This window comes from Epinephelus lanceolatus, chromosome 5, assembly GCF_041903045.1.
Source record: "Epinephelus lanceolatus isolate andai-2023 chromosome 5, ASM4190304v1, whole genome shotgun sequence".
In the NCBI taxonomy this organism is placed as follows: domain Eukaryota; kingdom Metazoa; phylum Chordata; class Actinopteri; order Perciformes; family Serranidae; genus Epinephelus; species Epinephelus lanceolatus.
In genome coordinates, this window is record NC_135738.1 from 30,744,971 (window position 1) to 30,771,337 (window position 26,367).

At 43.6% G+C, this 26,367-nt stretch overlaps 1 protein-coding gene across 1 annotated transcript in view; it reads left to right on the forward strand.

Moving 5' to 3' along the window:
- The first annotated feature begins 1,525 nt into the window (after positions 1-1,525).
- Positions 1,526-26,367, forward strand: part of mob2a (MOB kinase activator 2a) — a 70,082-nt gene continuing 45,240 nt past the window's right edge. The window contains exon 1 of the mRNA XM_033634918.2: positions 1,526-2,079. Within this exon, the coding sequence (XP_033490809.1) occupies positions 2,063-2,079 (17 nt within the window). The 5' untranslated portion in view covers positions 1,526-2,062. The remainder of the gene's footprint in view (positions 2,080-26,367) is intronic.

Consider the following 26,367-nt stretch of genomic DNA (forward strand, 5'->3'; position numbering starts at 1 on the left):
CTTTTACTCACTTGGTGTCTAAGTTCAAGCAGAGCCGTACAGCTGATAGTATATAATAATTTAGCCAGTGATACATCATCCATTGCTGTAACTGCCCTGCCTGCACAGGTTCACAGTGAGGGGTCAGTGCACATGAATGCCTTCCTGTTGAGATTTATGGCCTCCAATGACATTTCTCTTATCTTTTGTGTTTGGTGGTTCTTTCTATTGTGTTATAATGATTAAAACAGCAGGAGGCTGACTAAAGGCAAAGGCACGGACAGATTTCATAGCGGGTCTTGGTGCAAAAATTTGCTATTGGGCCCCTGTGACCTCTAATCTATCCATGCATGTGCTGTGCATTGTTTGACTCAGACTCCCATTGAGTACGGTGACACACAGCAGACTGTACAGGGCAACTATATGCCCAGAGAGCCTGGCGTAATACTACCTGGCCCCAAGCTTCCTATGTGTCATTTAGTTTGTAGTAATGAGTGGACTGACTATAACCTTTTTAAGGAATGTGCATCACATGAGCACAATTAAAACAAAAAAAATTAAAGCTCATTATTATAGCTTATACTACAGGACCTGCTTTTGTTGATATTGCTTTTATGTGGTGCAAAGTCCCTAACGAACTGGCAGTTATGGCAGCGTTATGGCAGTTATGTACTGTGGGAATTCCACCTGGGTGCATCAAACCTGATCCAGTGATGTACAACAACTGCATATGCACTTCATCTTGTCATTTTTATAGCACCTTATTTATCATATTTAGCATATATTAGCCTTATCCTGTTTTAACGTGTGGGTATGTGAGTGTGTGTCGAGTGTATGCAACAGTTTTTCTTTGATGATAGACAGCAAATTTCATTGTATGTGAACATGCAATGACAATATAGGCATCCATTCATTCATACATTAATCAAACTGACATTTGACACACATTTGACACACACACAGCAGTTGGTCAAAGAGATTTGTTGAACCAAAATCTTAATATCTATGTCCATAGATGATTCATTACACTAGCAGGGTTTGTCCTGTTATACAGTAACCTTTAAACCCATGATGCACCCTCATATAAGAGTTATGATGAGATGGAAAAGGATGAGAGCAGGATTTATTAAAACTTTGGGTCCCAACCTTTTTAGCTTGTGACCCCCTCATCACAGGTTATGGATTTCATGTGGCTATAGGTTGTGGGATTTAATTTTCTGCAACATATGTTTTTCTTTACCCCTGCAATCGTCTGGTGACCCCTCACGTCAAGGCTGGGCACCACTGTCCTAAAATAGGATGGTAACTAATGTGCTGTAACACTTGGACTCATTAGTATGTCAGCAGCAGATGTGATCATCCATCCATTTAAGTGTTAAAGTCTTAAGTTGTGGGTGTATAAATGTGTTTAAACTCTAAACAAACTGGCATTATCTTTCTCTAACTTTCTCACTACATATCCCATTGCATCCATGTTCATACAGCCCTGCGTGACACGCATTTTACGCACAGGAGAGACAGAGTGGGTCGGGTCTGTGTTTACTTCCGGACTCCGATTTAGACTTCGCTCAGAAAGCAGCAGCTCCAGTGGAGGTTCAGGCTGTCAGCTAGCACGGTAGCCATACAAGGCTTCATGACAGAGGTTACCGAGTTGACCAGCGGCATCCCAACAGACGAGCCTTACTCGGCGCTACTGCGCACCGGACACCGCGACTCCAGGCACAGCCTCACCGCTGCCCTGTTCCCCTCCTCCGCTCGCCTTCGTTGCTCAAAGTCACTCAATGCTGCACTCCCGCTACCAGCTAACAGACTGATCTGACTGTGTTACTGCCACTTCATGATCCGAGCCAGCTGAGGATCAAAACAAGGACAATCGCTCAAAGTTTAAGCGGCGTTTGCGTTTGACCGGCCGGGATCCAGCAGCTGGGACAGACACGGGCCCCGGGGAGAGCGACGGGACTCGGGGGCCAGGCAGCCAGGGCAGCGAGGGTGGTGGCTGGATAAACTCGGGGGGTCGCCTCCAGCTCCCGGTGGATTCATCCCCTGCCAGCTAACGTTAGCTAAGCTAGCTACAAACAGCGCCATGGATTGGTTAATGGGGTGAGTACAGACAGCTAACGTGCCTAGCCAGCTTACTCTCCTCTGTCAGGTCAACTGCGCAGTCTTTCCGATGCTGGCTGCAAATTCACCGCACGGTAGCTGACACCATCACAGTCAGCAGCAGACAGGTGCACTGTCGTGTTGGACGCTCTCACATTTCCACTTTAACGCATTAATACAGCCACAAGCGGGTAGCATGTTGCCTAGCTTAGCTTAGCTGTGCGATGCTAGCTTGGTAGCAAAGCTGGCAGCGGTCTCATCCTGCAGCGGTGAGCCAGCCTCCTGTTACCCCGGGCCAGGCGGTATTTTTGGGGCATCTCTATGGCCTGCAGCTATCTAGCCGACGGTGGCAGCGCCCAGATTAGGTCGTGAGAGTATCTCTGTAGACGCCAGTTTGCTGTACGGGGAGCCTATTTATAGGAATGATTAACACAGCAAATGGGCTAACGCTAGCAGCCTGTCAGTCTTGCTAACGCGGCTATGCCCGGGTTCAGTTTATTTCCTGTGCAAGGTGCGCTGGACCCAATGTTAGCACTCATGCTAACTTAAGGTGCTACCTTTGGGACACAACAGAGGGTCCGGTGTCAAAGAGCTCACTGATGGAGAATATAACTCTTAGGGTTGTGAGATAGGCACCATGGAGAAAGATGAATAAACATATGCAGATGGTGGTTGATTGCAGTTAGAAATGTAGCTGAAACATAATATATATTTATCATTAAGGCAGCTGCACAGTTTAAGATGCTGCCTTGGTGGTGCATGTAACACCTGACAGAGGATGGTGATGCTGATTTGCCTCTTTTCTTTGGTGAGAGCTGGTGGTCAGCACCTGATGTGATGCACCCATCTGACACCTGCTATACAGCCACACTTCACAGCCATGCTGACTGTATTCACGATTAACCTTTGACATGAGTATAAGTGGCCTGCCCAGTCTTCTATCGTAGAAATCAAATGCGTTATCTAGTATTTACTTACGTATTTGCTATGCAAACTCAAAGGCACACAATTGTCTGGTCAGAACTCAAGCCAGATTTGCCTGTAAGTAAAGGAGGGACTCCACATTTCAAATTTCACCCTGTGATGCTTTATACTGAAGCACAGTGGGATCAGATATCTTCCCAAACAGGACAACATCAGGTCTTTGGCATAGCACAAAAGATTTGCAAACCAAGGTGTGTCGCTGAGAGATTTTTATTTTTGCTGACTGGTTATCAGGTTGGCCGACTGCATGGCCGCAGCACTTTGCGAGCAGGTCCAGGCCGAGGAAGGGTGGAGGCATGTTATCAGGGGTGTGTCTTCACATCATAACAGTTTTGCTGAGAGATAACGATACAGCCCCTCTATACCCCCAACCAGAGTACTGGTGTTTGCTACAGTAACTATTTGGCCTTACCTCTGGTCCAAGTGGCCTGTCTGTTAGTTATTAAGGAGGATTTCAGAAAAAATACTTAAAAGACTTCATTGAAATTTGTCAGGTAGTGAGGTAATTGGCAAAGATGAGTTTTGGGTGCAGAAGACGCCAACTCATTGCCACTTATTAAACTGTTATTCTCAGTCATGGCTCCTTAACTGTGAGGCATATGAGCCAAAATAACACATATACTTATGTATCTTGGTCTTGCTTGTATTTGCAGACAGATTTTTCACAGTATTGTACAAAACAGTCCTAAATTTCATCCAGCCTCAGTAAAGGGTCAATTTAGATGACCTGAGAAAAGTAATCACGTCTTTCTTGTTTTTCAAGTAGTTTTTCTGTGTGTGCCCTCACACAACCCACCATAATTCCTGAACACACTCTCAGAGAGCTTTCTTCTAGTTTTTATAATCCTCAAGTTTCCGCCCTCTACTGACACTGGTTTTCCTGGTTTTGGTAACTGGTTCTTGCATTGACTTGTCTCAAGTTGCATCAGCTGTGAATGTGATTTATAGGCCTTAACCCTCCTCTTCTCTTTCCCCTCAGTCACTCACATAAAATAATGAGTACTTTTCACCCAAATGGTTGGTGGTGTCAGACCTAAACTGGTTTGCTTAGTGATCTGTTAGGAATTCAGAAGCAACACCCAGTTACGTCTTGGTGGAAGACGAGGTGAGGAAAGCGAAGAGTGAAAGAGAAGGCCGCTGCCTGCCTGCGTGTGTTAACTGTCAGGATTATCATGGATGTTACTAAATGTGGTTCGTATTAATTCACCCTCTCCATCTAAGGAAAGATGCTGAATCTGTTTTTTGAGGAGTGACACCCTTTAAATAAGTCATTGTGTCATGTTCTGTATGCTATAAAATGAGTCATGGTTATATATGAACAAAAATTATTCATGACAAGTTAAGTAGGGTATCTACAATGTGTATTATCACGCGGCTGTCCGCTGACTGCGACTGGTGGCGTTTCTGTGTGTCGAATATGTGTTTACCTTCATATTAAAGCTGCATGCTTTCTCCTGTTTATATATGCGGGTAAGGTGTGTATGTGAGCTGAATGCATCGGAAGCGAGTGGGCATGCGTCCAGTGTGCGTCACTGACAGAGTGGAGTCCATGAATGAGTTAACCAAGCGTGTAATCATTCTGAATTCAGACCCAGGGTGAAGGACGCCACAGCCAGGACCAATGGAGGGAGGAAGTGAAGAGAGAGAGAGGGAGAGAGCGAGAGATGGCGTGGTGAAAGCAGCTGATTTGGGGGGAAATGTGCAGATGAAATGAGAGAAAGGAAGGCGTGATGAATGAAAGAGGCGAGACTGATGAGGGAAAGGCAGGGTGATCTAGAGGGATGAAGAAATGGGAGACGGCAGGTTTTTGACCGATGGAGGAAAGGGGATATGAATGCGTTCGATGGAATGGTTGATTAGGGAGAAAAATAGAGGAAATTAGCAGGTGGGGGGGAAGGGGTGGAGTAGTTGATAGGAGGGATGAAGCTCCACAGGGAATCAAATGGAGGTCTGTAGCAGATGACGGCCTACTAATGGTGCATAGATTGAGGAAAGGAGATATAGAGACGATGATATGAGGGCTTACAGTGGGTGACAAATTCACAAGAACAGAATTTTTTTCTGCAGTTTCAGCAGGAGGCTACAAATAACACCTCCTAGTATCATCACTTGCCTTAAAATGTAAGCAAAAATGTGTTTGCAAACTACACTCAGTGAGCATTATTTCAGAGCTGATGACCTCATCCGTCCGGATTCAGAGTCAGACAGGACGTTAAATCACTGGAGAGATGCGTGACGCCTAAATGTGTCTTTTCCTGCTGGGCGAAATGGGCAGGCTTTGACAGATGTTTAATCCCCTCGCTTTTGAGTGATGGGTTGGTAATGCTGAACGAAGAGCGAGAGAACTGAAACTACAGCAGCTAAGTGGAGCACCGCTTTAGGCTGCCTGACCTGAGCAAGAGTCAGATTTAATGTACACTTAGCTTGCTCTGCATCACCTGTGACTTAATGGTACACAGGCGGCGTATCATTATCCTGCATCATCCGGGTAATGCAAGTAATAGTATGAAAGATTCCAGTAATAAAGGGCTATCTTGGTGTATCCTCTCATTTTGTGGGTAACAAATTTTAGGCATGATGTTTATCGCTTTTATCTGAGAAGACAATCTTTTCAACAGGTTGTTTTTCTAGGAGGAAAAAAAGTATGGCTCTGGCTGTGTTTTTAGTTTCGTCAGTCAAGTTTTGTATATTTCTTTGATCAGATATTTTCTGATTTAAAAAAACCCCATTTTGTTCATTTTATAAAGACTATTTTTTGCAATTTTGTCAAAGTTCTCGTCAACATTAAACACTATAAGAGAAGTTTGGTTTGGTTTGTAGAGGAAAAAGTGTTAATTTTCCTCCAGAATAAATGATTGAAATAGCATTTGTTTGTATTAGTGATGAAATATAGGTATCATAACTAGGGCCGTACCTGACTCTGAATCATCTCATTTGAATCAGATTTGGCTGTTCGATATGAATATTTGACTGTTTGTTACTTTTTTCCATATAGAGTTTGACAGTTTGACCAGGGTTTGGCTGAACGTTCAAGGTGATGTAATATAGACTGTTTCGTTGCTGTTCTGTTGTTAGGGCAACAGCTTTGTTTACTTCCTGTCACAGTACTGTTACTATACTGTATAAACAAACAGTCCAAGAGGAAACATAAAGAACCCATTTAGAACGTTTATATTGTCAAAGTTGAAATGGTCTATATTAAACAAGCCTTCCTTGCGTGCTGACTACATTAACAGCAGGTCAGAAATGTGCATCATTTTTTGCCGATACCAGATATCAAACAAAAGCTAGAGACTATACGGTATTAAGTTGCTGTGAGCTGTAAATTCAACACTTCTAAGTAGCAGGCAGAAGATAACGATATCTCAGAGCCTAACCGGGCAAAGCATCTCTTCATCTGAGCAGCTGCCTCAGACTCACTCTGGGTCTGTGTCTGCAGCTACCTGTACTGGAGAGCAAGTGAAGAGCCCCCACACTGCAGCTTAATTACACTGCAAACCAATGAGTGACCAAAACATACAACCAAACAAACCACAAAACCGCTGCTCGACTTGATGGAATCTCAGTCGAATGAGGGGTCTCTGACTGATGATTCGAATTGTCAACTTTCAGGGGGCCACCCTAATCGAAACATTTCAAATGGCATCAAATACAATCTCGATCAGATGGCATTTGGGAAACTATATGGTCTGGATAACATCAAAATGCCTCTGAACCAAGCACCGCTGCAGCTGACAACAAGGGTTAACGAGAGTTTGACCAGCGTCAGGTGATTGGTCTGATGGCAGATAGAGAAGGGGAATTTACAAGAACCACTTATAGGCTGAACTTCCTCCTCAGTGCAAGACGTTCGTCTATTTGCATTGTTCTGTTTCTGTGGCCCACACCAGAAAAAGAAGTGTGTTTTGGTGTCTCACAGAAGCAATTGAGTGGTGTGATTGTTCTCACACTATTTTGTGGCTTATCATGAAAGCATCAAAACTCTCATGACCCCAGTAGTTAAACAAAACATGTAAATATAAGCATAGCGTGATTCTGTATTTTAATTTTAAAAATATGAAAAGAGCACCACATGGATTCTAGAAACTATTCCTCAGTTTCAAACCAAAACATCTAAATGGTCAGAGATAATTTTCTGTTACAGCGTTTGATCATATTTATAGAGCAGCGAAGTGGGTGGGATCACATCTGGCACCCAGGGTTCCTGCAATAACAGTCCCATTAATTTTTCCATTTTAGCTGATTGGCCGTTGGTGCATCTCTTACACATAGAAACATGAAACGTTTCTGTTGAATCATCAAAACATTAAAAGGTTGGTTCAAAGGCAAACGACTGCATATCATTTTGCACATTTGGATCAGTGCAGATTAGTTATTTCTATTGAGCAGTTGCAGTGCAGGATGTTGTTCCTGTCAGTAGCAAAAAGTTCTGAAAAGCTATAGGAACTTTGATGGCATCTTCATCGTTACAACAGCTGATAAGGCTTAAGGATGTCGTAGTATACAGTGACACTCAACATGTCAAACTCCAGGTACAAAAATGAAACATTTTAAGTAACCATGGTCATAGCATACTCCTATAGTATGATTTAAATTATGCAGCAGTCTCCTGTGTTTCCATGTTGAGGTTGTCATAACCTTTCAAATGTGAATTTGCAGTGGGGAAAACACTTTGCTACTCTAATCTGACATGAAGTACAGTGCCTCCATCCGCACAGATTCCTAGCAACTATATTCCAAATGGACATCCTTCAAACTCTCTCTAAACAATCTCAATATATCACTCTCATAAACGTCTCTATTTTCATATCAACTGATCTCCACATGCGGTGCTGAATCTAAGCGTGAGAAACTCTGTGATAGCATTTTGGGTGGTGGTGGTGGTTGTAGTGTCACTCTGAGTCTGTGAGTTTGAGTAATATCCCTTTCATGCTTCTGACTTGCTCTGCATGTGTATGTAGATGTTCCCAATGGGGATTTTGCACACTGCAACCCTGTCCTTATGCAACCCCGCCGCCTTATTTCCATCTCCACCACGTGCACGCGCTGAGACACGTGCACGCCTGTTCACACTATTGCACACATAGTCTCAGCCCAGGTGGCTGTTTCCGCTGCTCGCTCCGCAGATGCAGTGCTGATAATAGGTTGTGACAGATGAGCAGACATCATCTCAAAGCAGTCACCTGCTTGAGAATAGAAACTAACCAACGCTGTCACCGTGCTAGACTGGGATGGTACCTGACTTTGCTGTCTTTATTTCTACCTTTACTGTAGTCAGTGTTTCTCTGGTACCAGTGCTGACCTGAGGGCAGGGCAGTAGTCAGTCTCAGCGTCAGCCTGGGAAAGAGCTCCTAACTAGCTTGTCACTGTTACAGTGACGGCAGCTTCTGTTGGGTCTTTGCATGTCAGAGCCCGCAGTAAGAATCCCTCTCTATTAAGAATCAATTTATTGTGTCTGGCACTAAAGTTGCTTTACAGCTACACACCCAGCAGCCCAGGCCAAGACTTTTTAAGACCACACAGGCCGGCCAGACTTTTAGTGACAATGTAGTTTTACAAATACACCTTGTGTTGTGTGTGGCAGTTAGCCCAGTATCTCAACACACATCGGCTGTCCACAGCACCCGACCCTGAGAAAAATTACACCCATGGTTCACCTCAGCTGTTTCTCAGAAGTGACTCCTTTGACCAACGGTGTAAGATGCATAACTTATTCATAAACGGTTTAAAGTTTCAGTTCTGGAGTTGAGCTGTTCATCAAACTGTCCCCAAGTTTCTGTGGAAGCCTGAGCTTTTCTGTCTTCATTAGAACCTAAGTTTCTATAAAAGTGCTTTTCACTGTGGTTGTATCTCTCAAGGATCGGAAAGATATGAAACTCTGTAGTCTTGTAATAAATAATACTGTAACTCTTTGTGAGCCTTCTAATGTCCTCATGCTGTCTCAGAAAATGTGAAGGTCATCAGGTGAGAATTGCAAACACTGAAATAATAGTTTGACCTCCATCTACTTACAAGTGGAAGAAAATATTAGAAAAATCACTTAATATTGCACCTCAAAGGTTGCCATACAATTGGCTCAGCAACAAAAATGAAACCTTTCATTCAGTATTGAATTGAAATCAATTGTGCTGTGGTGAATATTTCTCTCATCCTTGGTTCATGTGCCTCCTTTTCCAGTTGAAGCTATGTTCAACTGTGCCCTGCTTTAATGGAGCCGTCCCCGGCCTTGGGCTCCGCCGCATGCTTCGGGCTATTCTACCATGATGTGCTGCTGTGTTGAGGGATTGGCTGGATAACAAGAAGGCTAGTTGGTTTGTTTACTCCTCAGAAAGGGCATCTTAGTCACTTTAAACCCTCCAACTCACTCTGTCTTTCACTCCCCGGATCAGTTTGTTTCTATCTGTCTCGTCCTCCCTTTAATTCTCTTCCCCCATCTCTCTCTCTCTCTCTCTCTCTCTCTCTCGGGACACTGATGTGCAGAGACGGTTGCGTGCTTGACTGCTGCCTGAGCTGGACTGTTCAGCTGCAGAGAGCAAGGCAGCGTTGAACAGGCCCAGGGCAGCCTCAGCCCTCTCGGAGAAATGTTTAACAACAAAAGCTAGCAGGGTGTTATCTGTGTTTGGAGCCGAGCATGTAGGAGGATAGCCTATATGCAGGGTAATATTGTACAAGCTGTACCGTGCTGTTTTTGTGTGCCGGCCTCATGTGTCTTTGGGAAGGAAGGAAAACAGTGGAAAGCAGAGCAAAGCTGAAGGGGCAGAGTCTAAACAAACTAGTCCTCAGCTCCCCTCGCTGACATCAGCCTCCTTTTTTTTTTTTTTTACTTTTAGAGGTGCATGTGTTTTTTTTTTTTTTGTTGTTTTTTTTGGAGCAATGGTAGCAGATTCCTCCTGTTCCCCAGCAGCACAACAGAGCAAAAAGAGAGCAGCGGGGTCATCGCCACGCCGTAAAAGCTCAGCTGTCATAGTTCAGAGGTGTCGATGACTTCGGGTTTCACAGGAAGGTGACACCTAGAGCAAAGTAGTTGATCTTGTAACAACCACGACTAGCAGCTCCTGCACACCAGCGAGGAGAAGTACTGTTTGTCTTCCCTTAAATGACGTTAAACTATAAATCTAACTCAACCTATTTAAGTTTAAGTCGTTCAAATATTGTGCCACTGTGTTGCAGCGCAGTTTCCAACTAGCTGGTGTCTCTAGAAAAGGTCCAAGTGAATTTTCAATGAGCCCTCCCCAGGCTGGAAGACACAATGCTGTATCATGGAGAGTTTTTAGGACATCAGTGTGCATCATTGAGGGAGATATAAAGGCTCTATTGAATGCCTTTTGAGGAGGCAAATAGCCTGGGTACAAGAGCACACACATATACAAACACACACTCCTGAGTAAATACTGCTGTGCTCTCTGGTTTGTCTCTTGAGACGCCTCTCTACTTCCCTGTCTTCTCTTCCCTTTCCCCGAAGGCAGGGAGACGGAGAGAGGCCCAGAAATGAACGTGATACCAGAGTGACTCGGCAGTTTGCCTTGCACTGAATATGCATAAGTGGATAATTGGAGAATCCGAATGCACGCACGGCTGTATTAAGCACTTTTGCGAGCACTCGAGATGGAAACTCTTGCTAGGTGTGGTGTTTTTGCCCCCTTTTTTTTTTTTTTTGCCAGAATGTTTGAGCAAAGATGAGGTTTCAAAAGCCTGAGGACAGTACACGCTGTGTGAGTATGGTGCAACTTAATACTGTGATGGATCAAGAGGCTGAGAATGCAACCCCAGTTCAATACCTGAGCTGGCTGTGCTTGTGAAGCTTCTCCGCCCACTCAAATGAGTCCTGACCTGTTCAAAAGCTTGAACGGGCTGCGTTTCACAATGTCAACCGCACAGTTTGCTGACATTTAACCAGCAGTCTCTGATGCATATGGCACTGTAACCACTCAGGCAAACATTAGACCTCCTAATGTGTCAGTATATTTGGAGACAAATTGATCTTCAGATCCATTTTGTGATCACTTTGAGGATGTTCTGCTCATTTGAGCCTCACTGTTGTGTCGCTCCTGGCATGACCCGGAGTGTGTGCGTGTATGTGTGCGTTGCCTCTATTTCACTTGGCAGGAGAGTGGCACCATGCTGCGACTGTGTTTACTCTTTCGTAACGCTCTGGGCAGCCCTGCCCAGCACACACAACTGGCATGGCCATCAGATGGAGAGACGGGGAAAAGAAAAGATTGACAGAGGACGGGAACAGTCACGACTAATCAGCTGCTCCCGCTCCCTTTCTATCTCTCATTATCGGTCCAAACTGGACTTTGATGGCTCCTCTAGTAGCAGGACTGACTGCCACAGGCCTAGGTGCAGCGCTGCTGTTCTGTCAGAGAGTATCATAGTCATGGACCGCTGCCAGCCAGAACTGTCTTAAGATCAGCTAAAATAAGTTGAACCCCCTGCAGCAGGATTTAGGGTTGTTGTTGCCATACACCCACAAGGGACACTCTGCAGAACAGTTGGATGCATTTATTTCAGGACTGGTTGCAGTCTTTCGGATTCAGTTCTGGCTTTAAATTATACCTTTCTACTTTGAATAGAAGCAAATCTATTGATTTACGCTTGCTTTTTTTCAAGCAATCACACAGGTACGCAATTTCTGTGTCGTTATATTTTATCATAAGGGGGCAGCCTCTATGTGTTTCGATGTAAATGGGGTGGTAATGCCAAATAAAGTGGCACACGTATAATCCTTGTCAGTAAACAAGCCTCATTATCCCACAGAGCCACAACGTGGTGTCTAACATATCGATCAGCCTCACAGTTTTGGGAATTAGCTTCTCTGCTTGTTGTTCCCAAAGCTTAATACACCTCATAAAAGCTTAATCATTTCTTCTGAGAGTCTTTTAAGTGGAGGTACTCTTTATTTTAGATGAGGTGAGGCACCTCCTTCCATTACAATACTCTAACCTAATTGCATCAAATGTAATTTTCCACCAAAGGTCATTAAAATCTGATTAGAAGTTTCTCAGTCGTCCGGCTAACTAACAGACAAACAGGACCGACAGCGTAACCTCCTTGACTTAGGCAATAAGATGGAGAGCTGGGATGTGAAATGTAGAGAGGAAAATGGGTAGATGGGGTACAGTGCAAATTGAAAACACCAGAAGAAGAAAGAGCAGACGGAGGAAGAGAGGGCAGCTGATAAGGAGGAGAATATAGAAAGTGCGGGTAAAGAGCGAGGGAAGGAGGGAAACGATAGCAGCGCAGAGGCGATAGGTGAGATATGGAGATAAATGGGAAGAGGCGACGTGGGTCAGAGAGCTAGATTAGAAACAGCAGAGGTCTGCAATAGAGGACAGAGAGGGAGATTTAACAGCGGGGGCCCAGGCCACCGGTGACAGAGAAAGAAATGGAGTTTGGAGCTGTGTGCAGGATAGAAAGGGAGGGGGAAGCCAACAGACAGAGAGAGAAATAAAGCTTCACTGGAGACCCTCTTTGGATCTTACATTTATTGGTTTGATTCCCAAAACCTTAAAACTAAAATCTGGAATGTTTGCCCAGCAGAACAGTAGGTCCTCGTTCAGCCTGTAAGATAAGAGACCTAATTTGTCTTGGAGGAGGAAGCCTTTAATTCTGGGTGATTTTTTAAATTTATTTTTCACAAGGATGTGGTCAGCACCCTCGGGCAAGGCTTCGGCTGAGCGGTGAGCTGCTAAATCTGTGCAGAGCCGGTGGGCTGCTAGCGTCGGTGTAAGCTAGCTTGGTTTGTCCTTGGTGGCTGAGGCTAGGCCGCTAGGCTGGTCTGAGCTGTAATTGGATTAGAGATCTCTGCGTTGCATCAGGCAAGGCAAGCCGAGTATACACACACACATACTTTAAAAGCACACACGCCTCAGGGAGCCAAGTTCATCTGAGTACTTGAGGCTGTACTCCTCCTCTGCCTTAGTTTTTCATCTCAAACTTTTCTTTCCTCAGCATCCAGCTATTTTCCTTATCCCCCTTTAAACAACACCCCCTTACCCTCTGGCTGTTACGTATATGTGTAGGATTGTGAAATGTCGCATTTTTGTGTATAAGCATGTTAGTGTTTGTGTGCATGTATGTGAATCAGCTCGTGCCACAGATACCCTCTCTAAATGGGATTACAGGAGTTGCGACGAAACCCATGCTGAGAACAGCCTGGAGAATAAAGCGCAGGAGGAAAAAATAGAAGTGTAGACACTGATGTGAACCCTCATACTGAACATGATAGATATGAGTGTGAAGACATCCTACTGTACTTGGAGAAAGGAGTGAGGGAGCTGCTCTTGACCTTTTTTCAATTGTGGACTTCCTGTTTAGCAGCTTTTGACAGGAAGTAAAAGATGATGTTATGGGTGGTGTGCATCCTGTGTGCTGCATTGACTCCTCTTAACCTTCTGGTGTGCACAGACTTAATCTGGGAGGAGTTGACTCGAGCAACTGGGAGGAACTGGAGTAGAGCTCATGACAGCTAATTTCTTTTAGCGTACAGTGTGTCTCTTAGTCTGTCCATTTATTGTCCGTCTCACTTTGTGGCACATTCATGTGATTTTAAACGACATGCAGGTGTTTCCTTGTCGGATTCCAGTAATCTTAAAGAGGCCAGGAACAAATAAATTAGTAGGGGAAAGGTAAATTCCCAGGTGATCAACGTTACCACCGGTAAATGCGCAACATTACATCATTACAGTAATCATGCTCCTTGCTGTCAGTGAGAAGGGTGCAGTTCAACTTGTGCCAACACAAAACAAAATGGGCTTTATTTTCCTGCCTGACCTGCCAAGGGAGAAACCGCGCACTAAAAGGTGTCAGGTGTTACTGATGACTGTAATACACAAGCAGGGTGTGGCAAGGTGTGTTGTTTTCGAGGTTTGTTGGACATGTTCAAACAAGAGAACGCTGAAGAGAAGGCAGGAAGAGGGGGAAGCCAATATTCAGCAAGCAAAAGGATTTCCTGTGTGTGTCTTTACATGCGTATGTGTGTTAACACTTGCGTAGCACATGTGGATGCGGTCGAGGCGAGAAATTAAACAGCGGCGAAGCAGTCTGTAAGATTAGAGAAACACAGCAGTAGAAAAAGGCTTAATGGCTGACAGGCCTGCACCAGCAGCCATATGTTTCATATGTGTCCGCTAACAACCCTGCCGTATGGCTCTGATCTGCCCATATGGCCTGTACATCTACTCAACTTCCCGCCACCATGACAGCCAGGCGCGAAAGGGAACATGTAGACAGAGATGGAGGGAGAGGAGGAGGGCGTAGCTCTGGTGTGGGATGATCTTTTAAGGAAGGACGCACACTGTAATTGATGCACACTCAAATCCACACCCAGCAGATATCATTCAATGCGAAGGTTTCAAACCTGCGCCATCTATCGGCAAGGAAAATAACAGCAGCAGCAGTTCAGACTAGAATAGAAAATACTTTGTACACTATTTGCATGGTACAGGCAGAAATTTGTCTTTGGTATTCATGTGCAAAATCTGCTATCATAACCCCTTAAAACTGCAGTAGCTATTACTGTCTCTGCTTGTAGGATGCTACATCATCTCTACATCAGGTTTAGGACTAGCTACCTTGTGAAACACACACAAACATAAACACAAATGTGCAAGTTTGTGAGCCTGTCACAAGCCATCACCATGAGGTGCTTCACATCTAAAAAAAAAAGGATGCAGAGGAGGAGGGCGGTGTTGTTTTTTGACTTGGAATGAAGGCAAAGGGAGAACAGAAAGGGAGCTGGCGTTCAGGGTCGTCTGATTTCCGCTGCTGGGTTAGGGTCACTGTATGGGAGCTGCTGACTGGGCCTCCCAGGAGTGAGGCAGAACAGCTCAAGGCTGGACACAACACAGAAACACAGGACACACAACAGATGATTTGACCCCTATAAGGCCTCTGATGTCCCCTTGAGGAAGTGTGCATGTGTAAACACGGATAAGTCTGACTGACGAAGGGTTTACAGAGGGCCACGCTGGAGAACATGCTCCGTCCAGTCCACAGTACACTGTACTTCATTATAACACAGTCAAGGTCTTTCATACGCGGCTGTCTGGCATGGTATCACAACACTGGCCTTTTCTTCTTTGTTGAGTGCTCCCAGTCGTAGACCTGCTAAACGTGACCTTTGTGAAAGCCTTTTTAATCGCCGGTGGTCGCTGAGCTGGGTGGCTCGTGACAAATGCTAACGCTGAGCCAACAGCCTGGTAGCATTAGCAGCTAGTTTAAAAGCTAGCTACGCTTAAGACTGGCTGTGACCACAGGGTATTACAAGGAGCCCAGGCGTGGGAGCAAGGCCAGCAGCTCACATTGCCACAGTTTAATCCAGGAAGTCAGGGGAAGGAAGGAAGGACTTCTCACCATCACATCCAGCTCAGTCCGTCAACATGAGAGCTTCACTGAACTTAAATAAACATACTACAAGTTATAATGTGAGAGGCATACTGTGTCTTTCTGTTCGTACAATATCTGAAGATAACGGTGTCACCATAGAAAGTTATTAGGTAATTGGTGGTAAACGGACTGAAAAAAGTTAGCATGCTAACTACGGAAACTTTCACATCTGGGACTAGAGTACAATTTGAACACTGCATACCTTATTCAGGCATGGTTCGTTCCTGGGTCCACTTGAAAAGGTGGTGTTGAGTATTGTTCATGTGTACTTGGATATGGTACCCATCAGGTATGAAAACTAACTGCATCAAAACACGAAAGTGGACTATTATTAATGTGAGTAGCAGTGGGCAAGTAGAGTTGCAAAGGCAGTTCTCGGTGCCACCCTTGGCCTCTGAGACGTGCATATGTGTGCAGCATGCACCAAGCTCGTCCCCTGAACTGCACGGCTATGGGTGATAAAGTTGGGAGGCAGGCAATAAGTTCGGTCTTGACGTTGTCTGACATAAAAAATTGTCGTGTTAATAATGATGTTTTAGGGAACAGGGGCCTCATTTATAAAAGAGTGCTTAGGATTCATACTAAAAGTTGACGTGCGCCAAAAAATAATCTGATTTATAAAACCATGTACACGCACACTTGCACGCAGTGTTCTCTTTATAAATCACAGACCTCCTGGAGTTGTGCGCACCCAGATCCGCCTCATATTCCGCCCTCTACACGCCCTAGTTCAACCATAAATGGTCACGCAAATCACCTCATGAATGCGATCTGCATATAAATAAGCCGGCATGCGAGTGTTCTCTCGTTGTGAGTCACGGCGACAGGTGTGAGAAACGAACCAAAAAACGGAATTTCTCTGAGACTGAGCTCGAGACCCTTTAACGGGAGGTGGAGGACTGAAGAAAGATTTTATTTGGTGGCCACAGCAGCGGGATCACTAATAAAAAAAAGCGAGAAAAGTGGCAACACATCAACGCTGCTGATGCTGTCAGCTGTGTCTGTGGGACTGCACGGACAGTGACAGAGAAAAAAAAAAAGTGGTCTGATCTAAAGGTAGACCAAATATTTCTACTCCTTTACCAACATGTAGTTAATGTGTTACTTTTAAATTTGAGGATGTTTGACATTGATGTGCGACATAAAGAATCACATTTATTAAAGGTGGAGGCAAAAAGGAGTATGTGCCACCTTGCGCAATTACGCACGAGGGTCACCGCAGTATTTATATGTTTATGGCAATTAGTCTGATCAGACTCCCGGCCTGAATTACAGCATGAACCAGTGGTATCCCTGTCCCAAAATACAACGTGTAATTTGAAATACAATTCAAAGATGAAAGTGTAATAGGCGAACACGTTTCTTCATGCTGGTTTTGTCATTAACAGCACATGTCTAAGTAGCGCTGATGAAATGAGTGTAACGGTTGTGCTTAATGGCTGTATTTCGAGACATGATAAATGCACTGGAAATATTTAGCTAAATAAATAAATATATTCCATGCTGTCGCGCCGTCCTCTTCCCCTCCTGCGCTCACAGAGTGGACAATGAGACGTTAGAGGCAGTGCAGATTAAATATGTATTTAGAAAGAATTTCAATTCAGGATTTGAGTTGGATTTTACAATGTTTTTATGAAACTATCACTCACTCCAAGCGCAAAATAAGGCTGCTGGATTTAATTTCAATGATAACGTGGATCTAAGGTGGATATAGCGTGACATTAAATTTGTGTGAGACAATAAAAATCTGACTCCACTTCTCCACCTCGCCGTCTGCGTTGCCACTTCCCAGTGTCTCCAAAATGTGCGCACGCATGACTCAGAGTTTGCTTACAGGTGCGCACATTCTCAAGTTTATTTTATATTTATTTTTATTTTTATAAATCACAACCTTTGCATGGGAAGTGGCGTACGCCACTTTCAAGCCCCGTTTTGTGCGTAAGCAAGCTCTATAAATGAGGTCCCAGAACATTACTAATGTAAAAGCTGTGCAGAGGGGGAGTGGAGAGGAATTGGAAAATCATACTCAGGTACAGAAGAAACAATCTTACCTAATATGAAGACGTCCTTATTGTTGAAAGGTTGGGTATGGAACCGCCGTAGTTTCAAGTACAGACTGTGTTGTAATAGGAGCATTCGTTATCTTAAACTATCAACATATTGTCTCGTTTATTTATTATTTAATTAGATATTTTCTAATCTAAAAAGGGAAACTGTTTTTTTAATAACCTTAAACCATATCAGACCATACCAGAGTTCTTTATTCAACACCAATGCATTGGGCAAAAAATGGGTTCATGCTTCCCAAACAAAGGTTTGAAAAGACATGTTGGTATTGGCATGGAAATTCTGAAGCTGTATCTTTACTTGTATTAAAGCTTGATGAATGATACTCTGCCCTAATTTTTGGTTTTTATATTACTGGATTTAAGAAGTCCAATATATGTGGCAATGGCCGAGACATTTGGACAAAGATGTTGATGAAACGTCATATGAACTCCAGCCAGGAAACAAAGAAAACGGGGGATCTAAGTCTGTCCCTTTGTTTCCTGTTTCATTCTGTACCTCTAATTTTATCCTCCCAGTCTTGTTTTCTGCTTGCTGTCTGACCCGTACTCCCTACAGAGGTTTTCTACCTACAGTAGCTGCCTCGCGCTGGAAGCCAACGAGGACTGAGTCATTTATCAGGGGGAGTGCGCAGAGCAGAGCAGTCTACTACAGATTAGAGGTGAGAGGAGTGTGCTGCTGATTTATTACTGGCCGTTAGCTGGTTAAATGAGGCTAAGTGAGCTGGCCAGCTCAGGGAGGTGAGATGGAAGAGATTAGCCTACATGAAGAGTGATGGAGGGAGAAGATCTGTGAAGCGAACAATGACTCCTGACCTCCCATCTTCTGCATACTGTTTCTACTCTGCTCTTCTCTTTGTCCTCAGTTCCTCCCTACAAGCATCTCATGTTGCCTCTGCAGCACAGTGCTGGTTATGTTAGGCTTTTTGAGAAGCGGCCAACAACATTCTCCATGCTGTCTAATTATTATGCAACAAGTTAGTGCCTGTCATTGTCACTGGCAGTGGTGTTTGCTCTGTGTGCAGCATTGCAGCGCTGAGCTTGACACATTCACATAACTAATATACCTGTCTGTCTAGGAGGGACTAAATGCTAGGAGGAAATATTTGAGTGTTAACAAAAGTTCAGATTCTTAGTTGAGCCACAACAAGGAATCAGAAATGTATTAATAAGTTGCACCTCTATCTGGAACTAATAACTGGCAACTATTTTGGTAATGGATAAATTGTTTTAGTCGCCTTTTAGCTTCTCAAATATGAGGATTTGCTGCACTGTTTTGCAGTAGTGGGTCCTCATGGCAAGTCATCAACATGGAAGTCGGCCATTTTGGAGATACTGAATGTAGAAAAAGCAACTGAACATGCAACTGTTCCTGATTATTGTTGCTAAGTGGTTAATTATTGCTCTGTTTTTGGCCGTACTAATCTGTGGGACTGGTAAAAGCAGATGTAGTACTACAGATTGCCAAAAGTTATTACAAAACAGGTGGTAGACTGCAAAAAATTTGTCTGAGGTAATCCATTCTCAGGTATCTCCATAATGGCTGCGCATCCATGTTATCAAACCTGGGTTGTCAAAATTGTAATCTAGGTACAAAAACACTATATGTGATAGCATACTGAATATCTTTGGGTTTTGGACTAATTATCTAATAGAGCAGTCTATTTGAATATGTCACCTTGGGCGGTGGGAAACTATAATGGACATTTTTTATGGTTTGACATTTTGTTGACAAAAAAAAATTAATTTGTTAATCAAAAAAATAATCGGCACAGACATTGTTGCACAAAGACATACCTCTGAGTAGGGCTGCCCCATGAAAGTCGGTGATTCGAATAATCAGTCAGTGGGCGCTCAATCAAATGAGATTCTTTCAAGTTCTGCAGTTGGATTTATTTATTTGTTTTATTTCATTTTTTTGTGCATTGTACTCCCCAGATTTAGCCGCAGAGTGAGCGCTCCTTGCTTTCACTCTGTTCTTCTGAAGGAAGCTGCAGACACAGAGTCAGCTGCCCACCTTCTGCTTAGAAGAGGTGAATTGACAGCTCACATTAAACAAAAGCCAGAGCCTGTTTCATATTTAGTTGCTTTCTAGTGTCGACAGAAAATGTTGTTGCACAGTTCTGATCTATCATTAGCATAGTTAGCTTGTTTACTACATTACATCCGGCTGAATCCCTTTCAAACTCCATATGGCACAAAAGGAACAAATAGTCAAATATTCATATTGACCAGCCAAATCTGACTTGACTGACACAATTTGGAGTCTACTACAGCCCTACCTCTGACTGATATTTCATTAGCACCAGCAGCATTAGGTATGGATGAAGCTATTGATGTGTTGGCTTTTTTTTCACATGTCCTAGAGTTAGATGTGTAAATGAAAAAAATGGACCAAAGTTCAAAAAGAAGATGAAAACCTGCAAAAAAATATAGGGAAACTGTGTTCTCTGCCAACTTGCTATCTTTAAACTTGTTAATGAAACAGAATGGTCAAAGCCAAGCCAAGATAGGTGGAATGCCCCTTTAGTCACACATTCACATTTAGATGGAGTCTCTTTGGCCTTCATGACGACTTCCCTACTTCAAACGCCAGGATCTGACAGGAGCGACAGATAGAAATAGTGAAGGTCTATGTATGGCTCTGGATGCGGCTATATGTGTACAAAGTGGCGTGCTGGATATCCGCTCAGTAAGCTGTTTCTGTCCTCAACGTTTGGTTGATGTGTCACTTTGCACGTTTGTTTCATGTGCTAGTGAGAGAGAGAATGAGAGCGAGCGCGAGACATTCCCCACATCCGTTTCCTCTCATGGAGGAACAGTAGGTCAGGGGTTTTGGTCCGCTCTGTTGAGTTCATGTGTTGCTCAGGGCCAAGAGAGGAGGGGAGGGGGCAGAAATACAGTGCACACAGATGGGACACTTCTCATGATCACTGGGGATTGCATGTAACCTCAGTGAGGTGGCGGTGACTCTTTCATGTTTAGGAAGCCTGAGAGTTGCTGCTCTGTGTCTGTTATTTTTAAAGCAAGGTTTGGTGCAGTCTGAATGAAGGAAGCTAACATTTTTGAAGTCATAAGATCTCTCTCTTTTTTTTTGGTTTCTGTCTTTCCCCTTTTTCATATCGTACTTGCACTCTGACTGCGTGTTTGCCTGTTTGGCTTGGGTGTGTGTCATCACATACACCTGTATCCGTGCCTCTGTTTGCATATGGCCTCGTGTTTGGCTCGTGTGTGTGTGTCTGTTATTCCTTTATCTCCCTCTCTGCCCCACCCTGTACTGTAACGCGCTCTCTTTCCTTTCTCATTGTTCTGCCTCTCCGCCTGGCCAGGGAGTCTGGAGCTGGAGCTCGCAGGAAGTCTTCATCACTCGTTGCTCTGAAGGGAAAGCAAACAGTGTGATGCACAAACACAGGAAGTGCTGCCTTCCTCATGCGGGTTCCAGCTGGGCGTTTGTCACTCTGCGTGGTTTATCAGAAAGTGGCAACGTGAGCTCGGTCTCTAACCACACGTGTCTTTTTCTGTCTTTTGGTCTCCTCCGTCTCGTTCAGTCGACGCGTCCCCTTAACTTTCAGTGATAACCACTCTGTGCAGCTGCACTGCATGCCTCAAAACTGGTAATTAGCCTTTGTGCCATAGTTTATTTGTTAATTCGACAGTGTGGTGAAGTGGTCTCTGGGAAATTGATATGATGTCATATCATGCACTGTGTAGTTTGTACAGATATCAGCAGGAAGGATAAAAATACTCTAACAAATAAGAAGGAGGCCTGAAAATGTGCAATACGTCTCCAGAGCTGTTAACAGCGATCGAAATTTGCGGTGGATTTTTCCTTTTAATACTTTTATTGCAATAGCTCCTTATCCTATCTATCCCAGAAACTTTAATAACGCACATAAATTCTTCATCGTGCCTCTGCTCTGTTTTGCTCCGAGCAGCCGACCACGCCATATTACTTCCTCTTGCCTTATATTACAGTGAGACCTTCACTGAAGCTGGTATATTAGAGTTATCTGAAGTGGATCTCTAACAGCTGAAAGGTGAGCAGCTGTGGTCATAGGTGGTCAGGGGTCACTGGTCTCCTCAAAGACTGTGCAGAGACTGGATAATGTACACTCTCTCACACACACCCCACTGCACATACCAGCTGTTACATAACCGCCGTCAGCTGTGCTTCAGCAGTAGGTGTGTGTTTGTGTGTGTGTATCGGTGGAGGTGAGGAACTGTTTCCAGTGTGGGCATTAACAGTCACCTGGGCGCAGCCTTTCCTAGCATCAGCTCAGAGCTGCTGGGACATGCTCAGTGTGTTCAGTACAGCTTTCAGTGACAACAATGAGTCTTGAGATTTGAATAAATTATAAGGAATGACAGTTCACATTTTTCTATCGTTTGGATTTGGAGTCTGTCGCAGCCTGCCGCTGTCAGGCCGCAGCTCAGTGTTTAGTAATGCGGATCAGGATGGGTCACATTGTCAGTGCTCTACAAATAGTTGAGAATCTCATCAAGGTTAGGGTGTGTGTCTTTTCTGCATCTGTCATTTGAGGATTTAACTGCAGAAAGATCCATTTTAGTCACAGTGACCTTGGTGTTCATTGTTGTAGGTATCAAGTTACAGTTGATTTTGTTTCTTGACTCAGTTTTCTTTCTTTTTACCTGCATTAAAAGGTGTAATTATCATCAGAGGCAGTAGTATGTTGAGTTAAGTTATTGTTACAGTTGAGTCAATGAAATGGTAAATGCACTTGCATATAGTTTTTTTTTCTAGTCTTTTGACCACTCAAAGCACCTTCACACTACTTGTCACATTCGCCCACACTGGTAGCCGAGGTTACCACACAAGATACTACCTGCTACTCCGTTTTTAAACATTCAAACACAATCACACACTGCACAGCCATCGGGAGCAATTTGCAGTTCAGTATCTTACCCAAGGATACTTCGACATGCGGACTGGAAGAGCTAGGGATCGAATCGCTGACCTTCCAATCAGTGGAAGACCCGCTCTACCTTGTGACTTAATTGCAAACTGTCTGCGGCACCTCCCGCGACATTCGTTGACTGTCATTTTTCTTAAAAAGCACATGTATCACTACTGATCCCAGAGTTCCTACAGGCCCCAGAATCCTTCAATGTCTGTGTATTTGTCAAAAGACTTCTGAAAAACCTACTTCTTTAGAAAAATAATAAAACCACTTTAATGACACCAGGTCTATTAATACACCTCAACTCTGTGAACCTCTGACAGAGAGCTTCATTGATTTGGCCACAATTTAACAATGAATAAAACAACCTCGACCTTGAAAGTAATGGTGTGTGATTGTTACACAAGGAGGAAACCATCTGTTCTGACGGAACTAACGCAGATCCTAATAAAGGAAACGAAATAAAAATGACCTTGAAAGTTATTGAAATGTCACTGAACCTTATATCCTGATGTAGGTTGGAACCATGTGATAGAAAGCGAAAGAGGAAAGCATTATAACAAGGACTAGTGTTTCGGTTCCTAATCTCTTCAGTCTCTGTGGTTATTTAACGTGTGGCTGCTCTAATGTCATATCAGCCCTACATACTGTAGCTATTCTGGTTTGACCACCTTTCAAGGCTCTTTTGTTTAGTCTTTCATCTGTCTCTGGGCTGGTTATATTACCACCTTACAGTAAGTAAGCCACAGCTCAGGACCTTTCAGTCCTCTTTGTCTGATTTAGTTATCTGTGTGTTGCAACTGTAGCTTGAATTGCTGGGTTGCTGTCAACAGAAATTGGATGTAATGCCTGTTTTACCACAAGAGGGCAGCACATGTCCAGTTCACAGCTGTCCAGTGGGCAGTGACGTGCTGCGGGGCAAAAAAAATGCTTACCTGTCAGCAGTTAAGTAACTTTGTTAGGTCAACGATATTGACTTTAACAGGCTATATGAGTTCACTGTTTTACATAATAAAGTGGTGCATACTCAGCCCTGTGTGTGTGTGTGTGTGTGTGTGAGACGAGACGAGACAACAGGAAGCAGTTCAAAAGGAAAAGAGACGTAGCAGACAGTTGGGGGTGACATGAACAGAAATGTAGATAAAAGCGGAGAGAGTGTGGAAGAAGAGAAAGAGGAAGAACGAGAGAGATGCAGTGAGCATGAAATCAGATCTTCTTGTTGCATAATCATGGCTTGCAGGCCTTCCCAGTGTGCACCGGGTCTCTGTCGACTCTTTCCAGTTCAGTCCAGTATCACATGACTGTATCAAGCGCGGCTGCAGTATCAAACCAACGATACCAGTCCGCCACCAGCCAGAGGCAGACACAGGGATCAATAGCCCTTTTCTTCTCAGTGCTGAAGCACACTATTATGTTATTATTTATTATTGTTATGTTTCTTTGAGTGTTTTTTCAAGTGAAGCTTGAGGGCCATTTGGATAGTCAAATAATGATTTACTGGTGGTTGCACGCTGGAGTCATTCAGTGCCGAAGAAACACTGATGCTCATTCCTGTCCTCTCATTTTAAAGAGACACTTCACTGACAAAATGAACATTTGTGTATCAGTTATTCACCTTGTGTTACCTTGAATTCATGAGGAAAGCTTTGTTTTTCTCACATGCCTCCGTGGTGAACAGAAAATCCAAAAAGGCAAACACTCATAATGAATTGAAGTAATCAGGGTCCGTGTTTGGCTTGAGAGTTGGATTATACTGCAGGACTTGGGTGAAAGTTTGTAAACGGATGCTTTGATACAGTTCCTGCAGTTGTTAAATGCAGACCCTGTTAACTTGAATTCATGAAAAAATGTTCCCCTTTTTGGATTCTCCGTTCACCATGGAGGCATGGAAGAAAAACAGGAATTAAAGGTAACATGTGGTGAGTAATTGATATACAAATGGTCATTTTTGCAGGCGAAGTATTCCTTTGAGCTTTTGAGGTTCTCTCCGGGATTCTGTTTGTCTTCACTGAAGGTATGCTTTAAGTAAAAACTCCAAAAGCTTTTAAATGCAGTTCTCCACAAAGGATCCTGTATCGGTGCTCAATAGCTTGCCCTGGTAGGCCTTGCTTCTCCTTGTCTCCCTCCATTCATTACATGCCCTCAGCGTCTTTCACATACCAGCAATACCAGACGTCACTGAGGCATCAGCTCTGCTTTCCTTCACTTGTCTTTTTCATTTTCTTTTTTTTTTTAATCTTCTCTCCTCACCTCCTCCCTCCCCTCCATCACTGGTGCAGAGCCTTTATTCACATGCCAGCAATACCAGACTGCATACCAGTCAACAGGACATCAGTGGCGGCCCACACCTCTGCCTGCTGCCTTTCTTTCATCAGTGCCCCTGAGGCCCAGCTCGACTCACTTAGCACAGCAGCCTCAGACAGAGAATGAGAAAGCAGAGGTGCTGGGCTGTTCTAGCCACATGAGCAGTGCATTATTTCTGGATAACAGTAGGTGGCATCATAGTCCCACCATCCTCAGAGGTTCTCCATATCAGGGCTTCAGTAAGCAGTGTCCATCATGACTTTCCAGTCACAGGTTGGATGTGCAGACTCATAAAATGTTCATACAGTGAATGATTTTCTATTTTTAGATTGTTATATTTGATACTTAATGCAGATTACACACACACACACACACACACACACAAAAAGACAAATTTAGAGGTCTAAAGTAGTGTTGAAAAGTCTTCTCCATGCTGCCAGAAGCTAAATTATGAACCATTTATTCAAATATTTTGCTGCCTTACAAGTAGTCAAGTCTAAATGAATTGAGGTTAAAAACACTCTAATTAGCCTTTAAAATGCCTACTTTGTTTTAGTTTCTGAAAGCAGAATGTTAACTTCCTCCAGTCTCCTTGAATGCAAATTGTGAGAAAAACAAAACGGATTACTTTCATTATTATTGCAATTATTATTTTTCGATTCATCATGAGTGTCACCCTGGACTGTCTGACAAAAAGTCTAAAACCTACAGATACTCAGTTTACTGTCTTAGGATGCTGAGAAAACCAACAAGTAACAAACATGAATTTAGGCATTTTTGCTTAAAAATATGACTTAAATGATTCATTTATAATCAGAATTATTGCAGCTTTATTTTCTGTTCATCAGCTGATCCAGTAAGCGACTAAGTGCTTTATCTCTAAAGGACATGATCTTTATTTCTCCACTTATGGCCACCAGTATATCGTCCTCTTAATATTCTTGTAGCTACAAAAATAACTATGGAAAATATATATATATATATATACATATATATTTTCTTCTACAAATTGGGCTCGATGGTTATCCAAAGCTGGCGCTGAGCTTTACATTCTCAACATGCCTGAGCAGTGATCGGAGCATGGGTAAGGTTGCATTTCATTTCCTGGAATTTGAATTGAAACCAAAGCTGCCTAGATATAGAAAGATAATACTGATTGGGTGCAGAGCCCAGAAACACCCAGACATAACATTTGCCTTCGGAGGCATCAAGGAGACATTTGAGAAAATGTCAACACAACTGTCATTTTGCTTGTTAGTTCATACTGAACTCTCATGAGTTTCTATATACTGAGAGACTTGTGTCACACTGTATTATTGGAAGCTAACCCAGCTGTGTGGTAATAGAGGGTCAGCCGGCAACAAGCAGTAAAAGCCTATAGATAAGGGATGTGATGGTTTGTGCATTTGAATCGAACTGTAACAGTATGATGCACACCACAGCGCATAGTATTCGAAATTATTGCATGTAATATAGATCCAAATTTCATAAGCAAATTACACCTGGAAACTTTTAGCCATACACTATATGCTGGGGTTAGCATAACTTTGATTGGCCCTTTCGTAGCTGCTGTGGCCCAGGAGGGAGAACGGTCTCAGGGGGTCTTCTACCAATTGGAATCACCC